General features: G+C 37.9%; 1 protein-coding gene across 3 annotated transcripts in view; it reads left to right on the top strand.

The window, feature by feature from the left end:
• The window catches only part of SLC38A9 (solute carrier family 38 member 9), a 44,663-nt gene extending 30,071 nt beyond the window's left edge, over nt 1-14,592 (top strand). The window contains exons 12-15 of one of the 3 annotated variants that reach the window (XM_054054462.1): nt 1,080-1,193; nt 2,544-2,623; nt 10,889-10,978; nt 12,667-14,592. In XM_054054462.1, coding sequence (XP_053910437.1) covers nt 1,080-1,193; nt 2,544-2,623; nt 10,889-10,978; nt 12,667-12,832 — 450 coding nt within the window. In that variant the 3' untranslated portion in view covers nt 12,833-14,592. Of the gene's footprint in view, nt 1-1,079; nt 1,194-2,474; nt 2,624-10,888; nt 10,979-12,666 lie in introns of all 3 variants that reach the window. The other 2 variants (XM_054054463.1, XM_054054461.1) reach the window with 2 other exon arrangements.
• Nucleotides 14,593-15,221: the final 629 nt, after the last annotated feature.

Raw genomic sequence — 15,221 nt, 5'->3', positions numbered from 1 at the left:
GTAAGTACAAGGGTGTGAGGTCAATCCGACGTTTATGTGAGCTCTGTAATTTTGTAAGGTGCTTGAGTTGATTTGCTGCTGCTTTTCCAATACTAAATGTTGCTCAAAAACTTTTGATTATTTTTTCTATTTGTTAATCTTTTTATATATTAGTTGCCTCATAATGATAGTGAAAATTTTCTGAAGTGAACATTGAAGTTAAGGTTTAAATCCATATTTAGGTATATGTAATCTAGTTAAATATGAATATATGACTCATAGCATCAGCACACTCCTAAAAATTTTTGAGTATTATTTAGTGCACTTACCTGGTGTATTTATAGAAATTCATCTGCGAATTGGATAAGCAATTTAAAATGAAAGAATCATTATAAAATACAATGCTAAAGCTAATATCTCTGTTCTTATTTGTGCCTCTTTTTTTATTTGTGGTTTGTTTGTATTCTTTATTTAACAGTGTATTAGCTAAATCTTCCATTATCACACTATGATTATAAAAGCCTGACGTTTCTCGTTTGGAGCCAGCGTGTGTAGATCATTCTCTTAGGTTTCAGAGCAGCTTCCTTAAAAATGTCCTTTACATTACACCCACACTTGCCTTCAATTGCAAGATTTTAGTCCTGACAAGAGATTTAACATATGGTGTTGATGGGCTGTCTCTGTATCCCAAGGTTCTTATTAGAGTGTGTGAATATAAGAAAGTCAAGAGGATTTCTTATTTTTTTTTTGTTTTAATAACTAGTCTGTATTTGTGTGTCCAGCAATAAGATACTACATTTATTGGCATGTCTGTTTCTTGGTGCCTTTTCTTCATTTAGATACATACATAATGCTTGTCTAGCTCCACTTCGGGGTGCCTTCCTGCAGTTTTCAGATCTGATCCAGGACCAGATTTGAAGTCTTCATTCAAGTAACAGAAAGTAAAACTGAAAATGTAGAAGTATTAGTAATAAATGTAAAACAGTAATAAATGTAAAAGTAACAGTAATAAATGAGCAATAGGGATAATCGCATGAAGTTTTTATTTTGTCTGTTTTGGTGCGTCGGTTCTGGCCAAAATAACATTTATTTTTCCTCAGGTGAGAGACCTCTCTATTGCATACTTCCTGGTGGGATTAACATATCTGTATGTTGGAATGATAATTTTTGCATCTTTTCCTTCTCCACCACTGTCCAAAGAATGTATTGAACAGGTGAGATATTTTGCTGCAGTATATATTCATCCGTGATCTTTTAAAATATGTGTATCATAAAAAGGTCTGCTGCTGCTGCTTCTTACTTCATGACTCACCCTGGCAGACACGTCTGTCCTTCACTCTGGTCAGTTGGCTAACGACTCATGGGCACTACCACAAGCAAATGAGTAATGCTTGTGTTATCTCATTTATATTCATGTCTGGCTGCCAGTGGTTCTGTTGAAAAACAAGCATTTAATAAAAACTCTGGAATTGATGAAGAAGGAGCAAGATGAACAAGTGAACAGTTGAGCTTTAATTTCTGCAGTTTCTTTAATCCTGAGAAGTGTTATTTTTATGTTTAGTTTTGTGTGCCATAACCAGTCCCACTTGTTGGGATTGGATGCAAGCTCATTTAGGTAGGAGTCCTTGCTATGGGTAGGTTTGGAGTCTAACTCTATGGAGAGCCTTGCCAGCAGAGTTCTTCAGATAACAGAACCACATAAAACACCCTTTGAAAGACAGTAATTTATCTGCTTATAGGAAGACTGATTCCCACACCCTGAATTTCCTCAAAGGGCGGAGTTATCAATTGATGATCCATTTTTTTGCCAGGTGTTCTGTGTCTCTTGCATAACATTTAGCAATGAGGCAACATTTAAGGTTAGTTAGAACTGGTACCATTGTCTAACTGTGAAATTATTTTTTGAACCATTTGAAATAATGTTAGAGGGTGAAATCCACAGTTAAATAATAGCTGTCAAGTGATTTTCTTCCCGTTTATTTTCTGTAGTTATCCTAAGTACTTAGAAAGCCTGCGTATGTTTCCATGAAACATAAGTCTTATACAACTTTTTCAGATGTTCCCATTTGTAGTATATGATCCCTTCCTGACTTGCATATGGTCAAGTTTTACTGATTAAATATCTGGTTTTAATTTCTAGATATTATATCAGGTAATAGGAAATTATATCAGGTAATACAAATCCATCTGTTTTAAAAATCAGGTGGCCCTTCCACAGCCTTGATTATTTGAGGATCCTCAGAAGATTCAAAAATAATTCCCTCTTTAATGCTAACATGAAAGTTGACGTCAGCCCTGTAATAATAAGTAATCACTTTAAATTTGGTGGCAAGGCAATTGTAAAAGAGGGAGAGGGTATTTCATGTTATGGAGTTCATTTAGCAATTGTAGTTACTTGGCTTTTATTCTTTCTTTCTTCTACACAGCTATTAAACATCAGCAGGTACATGTAATCAAGCCATCATTGATAAGTGTAACATTATTTCTCTGTTTAGAATTTTCTAGATAATTTTCCCAGTGATGATATCATGTCATTTGTTGCAAGAATATTCCTGCTGTTCCAGATGATGACTGTATACCCACTGCTGGGCTATCTTGCACGAGTTCAGCTGTTAAAACAGTTTTTTGGAAATGCTTACCCAAGGTAAGAAGTGTACTGCTTGACAAGAGGTTGGCACACTTTGCTTAACTGTTGTCAGGAATCTACTGAGGGTTTGGATATTTCCTTTGCTGCATTAGACACATTTCAAAAGCTAATTTCACAATGTTTGTGGAGTTGGGGGAAGAACAGGCATGCAAAATAAACTTTTGCCTGCAGATCAGGACTGCTGCAGCTTGGCAGAGCAGAATGAGGGAGCTCTTTTGTTTTACCTCTTCATTTTGTCAATAAATTGAGGAGTTTTGTGAACACAGTTCCTTTGTGTTGTGCGTTTATACAGCAAAAGAAAAGTTCTACAGGAAACAAAAATATTCAGTCCAGAAACATTTAATGAAGCAATCCTTAAGCTGCAAAGGACATACACTCTGGATATTAACCTTCCAATGAGTTGTGTGTGTTTTGTGCCTAAATAGTAATCATCCATCTGTTTTTAAACAGAGCTAGTAGCTAAATGAGTTGTTAGCTGTGTTATCTAGAGTCCTGCTATGTATAAAAATAGCTTTTCACATGCTAATTTCAGAGCGGAGCCACACCTCTGCATTTATACACTGAACTCCTGGGAACAGCTGATCCAGATTTCAATTTTAGTTGAGTTATTTTATATAAAACCTAGGACATTTATATTTGGATTAGTGTCTGAATTTGTCACAGCCGAGAATCTGGTATTTATATCAAGAGTTTCTTCTTTTATATTGTGAATTCCTGTTGATGGAGGAAAGTTAAAAAATATCCCAGGAAGAAATGTGTTTCCTCTGTGGCATCAGCTGTAGCATACAGGCCTGGGAAGATGTTGTTCCAAGTTTCGGGTTTCTTCTGGGTACTAAATTAGGTATGAGAAGGTCTAGAAATTGGATGCCTAAAATTAGACAGTGAAATAAGTGCCTACTTTTTTCGACTCTGCATTGTATGCAGCTCAACACTGAGGAGATTTTTAGGAACTGCTGCAAGTTACTGTTGGAAACAAGGCTGTTGATTTAAGTGCTAAACATGGCTCTCACACCCATAAAGGAGATAGCCATGTCCTTCATATTACGTGGAAGTATCTCTTCCTGTCTTCTCTGTCTAGTTACTCCCTGACCAGAACGGTTTTCATTTACCTCATGCCCTCTCTAGAACCTACTGCTTCATACCCGTCTGTTCTCAGGTTAATTCCGGCTTGCTGTTTTAAGTCTTCATGGTATGATGAATGTGATGATGCAAACACTTGCTTGGTTCTTGTCTCCAGGATGTCCTGTGGGTAGCTTCAATCACTTTTTTTCCTCTTCCCCCTCCCCCCCCCACTTAAGACTCTTTTTAGGGAGGTATTTAAAGTTTCTCAGAAGTCAAAAATGGTTTCTAGGAAGCCACTTAAATCACTCCAACCTGTAGTGATAAGATAGTACATTCTGGCTGGCTAGCTATGTCTCCCTCTCTAGTATCCCAGGTATTTCAAATACAGTACAAAAATCATTCCACTAACCTCCAGGTTCTGGCTTCTGTGCGTTTACAGCCAGCGAGATCAGTCTTCGTTTTTTCTATGCAATGGGGACTAACTGAAGACTCGTAGCAAGCACAGAATATGTCTCTGTGAGGATAGCAAAGATTTACCACCTGGTTGTGAAATATGTCTTTTGATGACTGGTTAGCACCAGTAGCTAAAGTTGACAAAGGTTTTTCAGTAGCACTGTGTCTCTATCACCTTGTTTAGGAAGAATTTCAATATTCTGGATTTTTCCCTAAGCAGCTTTTGTGAGCAAATATTTTGCCAGTATGAAGTTGTTGCTCTTAATGACGTAAACTGGTGTCTCGTTGGTGAGCCTGTTGATCCACCCTGAAAAACCTACCTGGAAATATTAAATTCCGTGGCTGTTGTGTAGCAAAATTGGTGTTTTTCTAGTAGTTGGTATATACTTAGCTTCTTTTATTTAAATCTTGAATGTCCTGGAATAATGTTTCGTAAGTGGTAAGAAGACTCAACTGCAAAGACTCAAGCTTTGGTCCCTATCTGTGTGCATAAGGTGTGTATGTGGAGGGGAACATTCCCAGTCACTTGTGTAAATGGCAGACCAAAAGCGTGGAACAGGAGAAAAAGAGCAGAGCGGAAAATGGAGTTCTGTGCTGTGAAGAAAGGCTGAGAGAGGTGGGGTTGTTCAGCCTGGAGAAGAGAAGACTCTGGGGAGGCCTTATTGTGCCTTTCAGTTATTAAAAGGGGCCTATTAGAAAGATTTTTAGGGCCAGACTTTTTAGCAGAGGATGCTATGATAGGACAAGGGGCAGTGGTTTTGGGCTAAAAGAGGGTAAGTACAGGGTAGACACAAAAGAGAAATTTTTTTTTTGCTGAGCAGGGTGAAACACTGGAACAGGCTGCCCAGAGAGATGGCAGAAACCCCATCCCTGGAAACATTCAAAGTCACGTTGGACAGAGCTCCGAGCAACCTGATCTCATTGAAGATGTCACTGCTCATTGCAGGGGGGTTAGAACTAAATGGCTTTAAAGGTCCATGGCAACCCCAACTATTCTATGATTTTAAAAATGTGAAAAAAAAACCCCAAACCCCATAGTTAAAAATCTTACATTGCCATGATTTAATATGTACATTTGCATGATTGTTTTAACTTTTCCTGATCTTATTTTCAGTTATGGAAGCGGGGTTTAGCAGTGTATACAGATGGTGTATCCGCTCATCTGTTTATGCAGCACATTGGGCAGTGTGCTGGATTCATATTGATTGTGTGTTTGAGGATCTATGCTGGCAGCCTAGCCTCGTTTAACCCTGTGATTCAATGTGCTAAATCACATGTATCTCCATAGGTGCGTCCTTCCTATATTAAGTTTCTTTGCAGCTGAGAGAATGTAATAAATTTAATTTCTGGCTATAGTTGTCCAAATATTTCTTAATGAAACATGTCTTCTTCTGGTCCAAGTTCCCATTATAAGTTTTCCTGTCTTCATTTTTAAGCCCTGGGTTGCTCTGGATGAATGTGTTGCAGATTTGCATGAACCGGAAGCTCTGTTCTATTAAAAGAGACAGTTTTGGTTGTTCAGCCTGAATAAGAGAAGGCCCTGGGGGGACCTTATAGCAGCCTTCCAGTACTTAAAGGAGGCCTACGGGAAAGCTGGAGAGGGACTTTTTACAAGGGCATCTAGTGATAGGATGAGAGGGAACAGTTTTAAGCTGAAAGAGGGGCGATTTAGATTAGATATTAGGAAGAAATGTTTTTACTGTGAGAGTGGTGAGACATGAGAACATGTTGCCTGGAGAAGTCACAACTACCTCATCCCTGGAGGTGTTCAAGACCAGGCTGGATAAGGCTTTCAGCAACCTGGTCCAGTGGGAAGTGTCCCTGCCCATGGTAGGTGGGTTGGAACTACGTTCTTTCCAACCCAGACCGTTCTATGATTCTAAAAGCCAAGCTTCTTCATATAGGCACTTGTTTGCAGTTGTAAATACCTGCTGCTGTGCTGTGGATGGAGTTAAGGGGTTGCCGTTAAGCTATTAGCTGCATCACTTGCAATTCTGGATGGATATATCTTAAATCTGGCTGTTGATTTTATAGCTTCGTCAGATTCATGGTTGCAGGGCTGCCAGATAATTTTTGTTCCGTAGCAGTGACTGTATTGTACAGATCAATATGATGCTTTAACTCCTTTTTCTTCACTATTTATCTATCACTGCAAATGATGAAGCATCAAGGTATTAGCTTGCTGTTTTGTAGTTCTTAGTCTTGACAATTAGTCTAATTTGGGGCAGTTCCTACCAAAAGCAGCATCCCGTTTCATATCATGGGTTTTACTGGTAGGCCATGGATTATAATGAGAAGTTGTTTACCCAGCTTCAATGGAGCTTTTCATGTCTTGAAGACTGATCTCTGTGTCTTCTATCCCATGCTTTTTAGATTTTTTGCAGTGTTATTTTTCTACTAATGTTTCGCTGTGCTTAGCATTATGTACCCTACTAACTTGTATTATTGTGTGATGAAGCCGCTTATCCTCTCCAAATGTAAAAGCGTAAGTAGATAATCCTTAACTTTTTCTTCTTTCAGTTTTCACATCAGTGATCAACTGCATAGTTGCAGCTTGCTTGTCTGAAGTGTGGAGGAAATGAGTAGCATCCTGTGTTCTCCAGCAGTCAGGAGAAGAGCAAAAGCTCCACAGATTCTGAGGAGGGGGATTTTCTTTACTCTTATGTACCAGTGTCAGTCACTTGTATCTGCCCATCTTGAAAACAAATAAGTGTGTAGACATTCTGTGCACAGTGGTCTTCTGACAGACATCATCACAAAGCCTTCAGCACTTCATACTAAAAATTAGAGACAAGAGAAGGTTTCCCAATTCCTTCTTTCACTTTGCAAAATGTGTGCTAGTGAACAGACTACAACATAGAAAGTGGTGTCTGGGACGAAACCCAAGGAACTGTTCATTCTGTTCTTCTTTCCCTGGTGTTGTAGAGGAGGGCCAAAATGTCATGTATTGGGAAATTACTTTCTTCTATAAAGTGAGATATGTTTGCAATGGCGTCATTTAATGGGTGACTCAGGGCCAGAGGCACATATCTGTTGTTTCTTACTCGACTCTGGATTTTCTTAGATGTACGGAAAGCTAAGTTTGTTATTAATGTTACTGGCTCTTGGCTACCATGATATTTGTGACAGAGAATTCCCTTGATAAATTATATACTGTGCATAAAATGCTTTGTACAGTCAGCTGATCAGTTTTTCAAACTTTTTGACATCTTCCCTGTTCTGAGAGGGTAATAAGCTGATGGACAGAAATCATTTGGCTTTTCTTAAGGGTTGTCCTCCCTTTACTCCATAGTAGCCCAGCAGACTTGCCAGTTCCTCCACAGATGTGTGTCTCCTGATACAGTGGAATAAATTTCTGCTGTTTTGAGTGCATGTCTAGCTATCTTCACCTAGCTGCTCTCTTGCTTCTTAGTGCCGTGACTCAGAGTCTTTTGACCGATGTCACTTGAGGGAGATTTCCAGGAAGAAAATGCATTTTTAGATACAGTAACCTTTCAGAAAATCTTATTTAAATGATACGGTTTTGCTTTTTCCCTTGTTTCCCTGTTGCCCTTTTTGTGTTTCTTGATCCTGTGACTCTGTGCTGAGTCCAGCCCTTCTGATTTCCTTGTATCTGACCTGTGGGGGACTAAAATCAGTTTGTTTGTTTAAGTGTCCTGTGCCCTGGGGGTTGGCTTTGCAGTTTTCAATGTGATTATCATCTTGAGGATGCTCAAGTTAATTAGAAGTATGTGGTCACTGTTGTTTGGTGGCCTAACTACCACTTCTGCAGAGGAGAACTCTAATGATATTCTGGCACACCAGATTGTTTCTATTCTCTGTCAATATGAAGGTTTGACCTTGTAATGGGGAAAACCAGCAAGACATAGTGAAAGCTTTGGGTTTTAGTTTTATTTTTTCTTTATTTTTTTCTTCCTCTCTGCTAGCTTTTTTGTGGGATTGCAGGATTTTTGCAGTGATTTGTGTTATAGAAAAGAACTAGAGCCTTCATCTGCCCAACCAAGAACATTGAGACTGAGGACAAAATGTAGAAGACAGAGCGCCATGTGCCCCACTTGGTTTGCCATGGGTGCGCTTCTTTTCTCAATAGTAGCTTCCTTGAGGTAGTCCAACCTGTGCCTCAGAGCAGCAACCGTAATCCGGCGCACAACCCAGCTTTGGCAGAGACCACAGAGCTCTGCTGCCATTGCCTACCAGGAGAAAAATTTTGCTGCTTAGAAAACAGCTGTATACCAGCAGGGTGTTTAGGTAAAAAGGGGCCAAATCCTGTCTATTCTCTAACATCATTTAAACACATCTCTTTTTATAGTTGTAATAAGCACAGGCGATAGGGTTATGGCCCCCCAAAATACTGTTTTTCTGACTGCCTTTTTGCAATGTGTGGAGGCCATTAATTGTGGCGTTAGCCAGCGTAAGGCTAAAACTGAACAGTTTAAAACTTAGTAAAACATCATGGGCGATGTCTCTTCTGGAGTACACCTGTATGAAACTTAGTCTTATGAAAAATACTGTCTCGAATAATACGGCTGCTAGTAGCCCTAGATATCAGAGTCTTCCTTATTTGGAAGGATGTTTTTCTAAATGCTAATGCCTTTCTGTCTCAATTAAGAATAAGGCTTTTTCTGTCTTGGAGCTGAGATGAGCTGGTTAAACACCTTTGATCCAATAACTTGATCACAACTTGAGCTGTTTCGGAAAGGTAGAAAAAGGAGCGAGGATGTTGCAGGGCAGGAATAAAGCGCAAACTTTTGCCCTGAAACAGATGGATTTAAATCCTTTTTAGACTTTTTGTATTGTTCTTAAGAATCGTGCTTTATTGCAACAGCTTAAACTGCAAAGTGCTACCCTGCAAGTACTGAATTGTTCTGGAGGCTCCAGCATTTTGAGACCATTGTTTTCAGTTGAGCCAAAACACATTCTTCCCCTCAAACCAGTTATTTTTTCCCAGATCAAGAAGTTGAAAAATGTTTTATTTCACACCAGACACACTAGTACCACTTTGCTTTTCAAGTTATAAGAATCTAGAATTAATGTTCTAAAAAACAACTATTTTGAACTACAAGTTCACTTACTCTGTTTTAAATCGTGTCTGAATCAAATACTTCAGAATTTCTCACGTTTTCTGCTAGAATTTTCTTAACTGACCCAAATTTGCAAAACAAATCTCTCTTGCCAAAAAATTAATCTCAGCAAAGAAAGAATGGAAGAAGTGCTGTAATTTTCTTTCTTCATGAAGTTTTGACTGTGCTATCTGACAGTAGGATTTGCGATCTGCTGAATGTGTGGGAAGAGAGGAAGTGATTTTTAAGGGCAAACACTTTTTTATGAACAGTTCGGCTAATTGGCCTTCCTTAGCAGTGTTATGGAAGCAGTAAACATTTGGTCTTTCTTTCCGTAATAAATCTGATTTTTTTTTCTTGGGTCTTTAGCAGGTTTGTATCCAATTATGTTATTGTTTGTTAAAGTTTCAGCTGCTGTACTCCCACTGCTATTTACAAGCTGTGAGGTACAACTCTTGTACCACTTTAAAACATCAGATACGAAATTAAACATACTATCTCTGTCTTCTTGAAATAATTTTTTAACAGTGAACATTAGGAATAATCTATATCTTAAGTTATTCCTCTGAGTTTAGATTACCTCTATTCCCCTTAACTGTAATGAGGCTGCTCTGTCTCTCTAATCTTTCTTCTTCTCTTGGGAACTGGGAGGCAGCCTTTCAGCCATGGAAGTGGTCACTTTTAAAAAGCTTGCTAGTTAGTGACGTCCTCCTTAATACAGATCGTTTTTGCAGTTAAGAAGCAGTTAGCATTGGCTTGCAGATTTTGTTTATTTTAAGAAATCAAATCCTCCAGAAAGATAAATAAAACCTGTAAGTGTATGTATGTTTCCTCTGTGTTAAATGTTTTCTTCCCTTAATAGAAACAGCTGTGTGACCAAAACACCGCAGTGTTTTGTTATATTTTCTAATTTTACCTGACATTAAAATATGCCAACATTTCATATTCTCTAAAGAAAAGTGATTCTTTCCTGAGTTTCAGCTCTGTGCATAAATAACTACATTGAGTTTGGCTGATGCATGAAAAGCTGCTTTTGCAGAACAGAAGAGCTCCGGTCTTTTATCGTTAATGCAAACAGGAAAGCAACAGGAAATTATTTGTAAAAAAAAAAAATCTAACAAAAAATTCCGGCATAAATAGTACACAGGTCAAATATTAAATTGCATCCAACTTTCTAAATGTTTGTCCTCATTTCAAAATGCATTAGAGTTCAAGTTTTAAGGTGTTATTTCCTCCCTCGTATTCTATGTAATGATTTCCACTTGGTGCATTTTTTCCTTTCTTCTATTTTCCATTAGTTCACTAGGAGCAATTCATATCATTCTCTGAACAGGCTAATTCAGTCTTGTGGGAATTAAGTTACACGGTATTGTTTCTTTGTATTTCAATATCCATCTAAAATACTTGAGTGCTGAGTGCCATGTATGGTGTTTTTCAGAGCGACTGCCAAATTACACATACTTACTCCTTAAGAATATTTGGAGTCAGAATACTAGATATTTAGAATTTGGCAGTCTGAATATTCAGCAGATGTGATGTTTGCTGTGAAATTAATTAGGTTTAATAGGGTAAGTCAAGCAAATGGAAACATTGTCCATGTTAAATGTTAGCATAAATGAAGGAAAATAGTGGTATTTTGTAATAAATATAGTGTAGATTTTAACACTCTTTCTTCACTTTCTTGTAGTGTCTTCCATGTGCTTGTCCTGAACATAGCAATTGTAGGAGCTGGAGTAGCAATGGCAAGATTTTATCCAAATATAGGAGGTATCATAAGGTGAGCGTTGCTTAGACGGCAAACTTGCTTGTTGCATTGTGTGTGTTTGTCTCTTGATGCTGTAAAGGAACAGTATACGTGCAGGTAATTCTGTCTTCATATTTTGTTAGGTTTTTACCTTTTCAATTTGTAAATATTGATTTAGAAGGATAAATAGTCATTTCTTCTAAAGTTTGACAAGCAGCTATCTGTAATTGTGTGTCTGTATCTGAGGTGATTTACCCAGGTTTCATTGAAGCTGTGTCTGAGGACCATGTAACTATACATATAAAAGAATATGGTGTCAGAAAAGTTGCTTGGTTGTTGTGTGGCTTCTCTCAAGTTTTTGTTTTGTTTTAAGACCATTTGAAGCTGTTTTGAAAGTTCATAATAGATATCCAAGAAAGCAAGTAACTTCAAAGGGAAAAGCTGTATTTCTAAATAATATTTTAAATTTGCCATGTTAATAAACACCTAGGGTTTCTATAACTGAGAAAGATTAGAGGAAATAATCTAATCAGTTTTACTTTCTACATTTGACACCATCATATTTGTAAACATCGTCATTCATTCCTAGTTTGCATCTCTCCTACAGCAACTAGGAAACGGATGTGTTTGAAAATATAGAAATCTGCAATTATAAAACCAGAATGACAGGCTTGGATGTGACCTGAGCAGCAAAATAACTAACTTTTGCTCAGTGGCTGATCTTTGAGGTTTTTTCCATTTCCATTTTTTCTGCTTCTCCTTTTAGTGAAAATTTTTGTATTTCAGTAACAGAGATGGCCTAGTTATTAATTCCAAATATTAATTCCAAATATCATGCAATACATTCCTCTGTTTGCAAACTGATCCTGACCCCTGCACTGTTCATACTGTGCATGGTAGTCTTAACAGTGAAACAGTGAATTTCCAGCTGATGAATTGTGTATATAAAGTCTAAATTTGGTATTTGCTGGTTTTGTGTTACAGATGGTTACTCTCTATTATGATTTTTCTTCTGACTAAGGGAATGTTCAAATACTTGAAATAAAGTATGCTGTTAGTTAATATTATGCATTTGGCTGCAGTATAGCTTAGTAGGTGGAAAGGCACAGTAGGGGAAAATGAGAAGGTTTTGGGAAGCAAGGGAGTGGTTAGTAAAAGAGCAGTTAAATGCTTTACTTGCTGTGGTTGATCATGTTTCCAGGAGGGCATGTTGATCTTTTCAGGTCTGGAGAATGGTTTGCTAGGAACTCATTAAATAAATTAAAATAAAAGTTGCAGATTCAGGAGTGTTGCTGTGCTTGCATGCTTTAACGTGTGTCCTCAGGTGGTTGGGATGCAATAAGATTTGCAGTTTTAACATTAAGGAATGCCAGAAAAAAACAATGCACTGTCCAGTCTCTTTCTGTTGCACATTGATAAATGTGCAAAGATAGGGAGTAGTCAGTCCCCAGAAGTACCTGGGGGTGTGACTGAAATGTCAGACTGCACATAGAGAAGAGCAGGGCTGAGCAACAGAGAGGGGAATAATTAAATGTAAGTGAAGAAGCTGAACGATAGCAAGGAACAGAAAGAAGTGTTTAGTGACTGCAGGTAGTCATTGGTCAGCCAGGCTGTTCGTTGGTTTGAGGGGGCGAAATGACAGCAAGAAATAAGAGCTAACACAAAGCATTTTTTTTTTTTTTGTGTTCTTTTCTTCTTACTCTCTCTCCCCCTTTCCTCAGATACTCTGGAGCAACATGTGGTCTGGCCTTTGTATTCGTGTATCCATCCCTCATCTACGTGATCTCCCTGCATCGTGCTGGGCAGCTGACGTGGCCCACATTGATCATTCACATCTTTATAATCCTCCTTGGACTGGCTAATCTGATTGCACAATTCCTATTGTGAAAACTCCCCCTTTTCCCTATGGTTGTCACAAGTGGTACTGTGACATTTGGCAACAGCCTTGAGCAACACTGTCACACATGAGAATAAACAACCCTCAGTATGATCTTCTTGAGAAAAACAGCACCTTTGAAACAAATACAAAACACATCTTTCAAGTGCTTGACAGGAAACCTATCTTGCTCCTCTAAAATACAGTTTTGTGAGAAGTAAAATGGTTAGATTTGAGTGAGGTAGTTCTCCTGGTTTTGTTGAACATGCATCAAAGATTAATGAAGCACAAATATTTTAATTTTTGCACCACACTTCTCAAAACACAAAGCTTTCAGCCCCGGGCTGTAAACTCCCTTCTTTTCGTCCAAAGGAACTGTCCTTACCTTTATTGATACTTATGTGTTCACAATATTGTTCAGTGACTGAAATGCTTTTTTGTTGCAGTTATTTTCCTGTTTTGTTATTTTGTTAGTCATTTGGGCTAAAATGAGCTCTTAATTTTGAATATGCTATGAAATTGTTTTGGCAATATTTCTCCTCTAGGGAATTCCAACTAAAAGAAACAATAAACTCATGTCTTAGTCTTTTATTCAGGACCAATACATACACAAGTTATTTGTGATCTTACAGTGAAAAAAAGTAAGGTGGATAAAAATAAATTAGACCAAGACAATTAAAATTAGAACTTCTGGCCTGATCTCACTTCAACTCTGTTAAGTGGGCTGTTAAGTGCTATGAAGTTGTCTCTCCAGGAGCTGCATGTGATTTTATGGACACAATGTTCAGCACAGGCTTGCATCTTCCCTTGCTGCCTTGCTCCAGACATTTTGGATATGAGCGGAGAGATAAATTTGGCAGTCTTCAGAACTGTGGACTAAATCAAATAATATAAAATAATATATAAAAATCTAAGTTACCAGACACTAGTGGAATGTCATCTTTTGTGGTTGCAGAGAGAGTAAAAACTCTCTGTACAGAATTTCAGTGTATTAAAATAATCAACAGATGTAGAATAATTGAAAGAGAATTCTGAGCAGTGCTAAATTCCGAAGTAAGTAAAAGTGGAAAGAAGTGGGAATGATGCAGTATTTGTGAAGTGGGAGTTGAGTTGGGAGGGATAATTAGGGTAAGAGTTCATATTTTCATCAGAAATGCAATTAAAAGCATAACCTAGATAATTACCTTCTCTGGGAAACAATGTGAATTTCTGTAGTGATCATGGAAATCCGTTTGTTTGAGTTAAGCTCTTGACTTAACTGACTTGCATAAATATACTTTGATATGTGTGAAATACAAGGTCATATGGGTTTGGAATGTTATCTGCACAATACAGTAATTATTTCAGATTCTGTCTTTGTTTGTTGTGAAACTTTTTGTGCCTTTAAATCGTAACAGGAGAATGCATCAATCGCCTGTTCTGTATAAGAGAGAAAATTACCATTCTGGTAATTTTCCCTGTGTATACCCATACATGCCACTGCTTGGTTTCCTTATTCTCTAGGGCATATCTGTCCACCTTTTTGCTGCCTAGTGGTGAGCACATCTTGCGGTGCTGACACTGGTAGCACTGGCCAACACGTCTGCTTTTTAGGGACTGGGTCTGACCTCTTCCACAAAATACTTCCTTGAATGTCTAGGTAGTCATCACTTCATGTAATTTGATGGCTGCATTCCCTCAATGTTCTCAGCAGTGTATTTCACCAATTAAACCTGTGCTATTTTTTTTTACTTTCCAACTGCCGTAACCTGAAGTACATTTTTGTATAAGAAATTATTTTTTTTATTTTACCTGCGGTTGAGGTATTCACAGGTGTCAGAAGCAAGTTACAAGTGTTTACTTGCAGAGGCATTTTCAGTGGTTTTTTTGTCTTTTTCAACAGTTAACATCCTAAGTTAAGTAATTTTTAAAAATTTAATGGCAACTTAAATTTTCTGAAAGATCCGAAGTAGATGGCAATGTTTCTTTTCATGCAAGCACAGAATAGTTCTCTACAAATGCACACTTCATTGTGCTTGCTCCTGTGACCAGCAGTACTGGCCAGCTAATTCCAATTCCTTATGTTCTCTGTTCAGCAAGTCATCGTGTGATTGAGTGGGGCATAAAGAGTAGTATATAGAGCTGATGATCTATTGTGAAGAGTCTTTTACTGCCTTCTCATAGACCAAAAATAATTCCTGTTGGAAATACTAAATTCTCTCTTTACGTTTGAGCTTTGGTGGAGTAAGCTATGAGGTGAAATACTGTCAAATCTGGGTGTTGAGTAAGAGTCTTAAGATTTTCTTCATAGCAGTGCCAGGCTCTTTGTTCGGCACTATCCCTACCACATTGCAGTCTGAAAATCCAGCCTTCCATATTATGTGGTAACTCTGTGATGCAAACCGAAGTTTTCATTGTGTG

Source organism: Cuculus canorus, chromosome Z (assembly GCF_017976375.1).
Source record: "Cuculus canorus isolate bCucCan1 chromosome Z, bCucCan1.pri, whole genome shotgun sequence".
NCBI lineage: Eukaryota > Metazoa > Chordata > Aves > Cuculiformes > Cuculidae > Cuculus > Cuculus canorus.
This window is presented reverse-complemented; position numbering and strand designations above follow the sequence as displayed.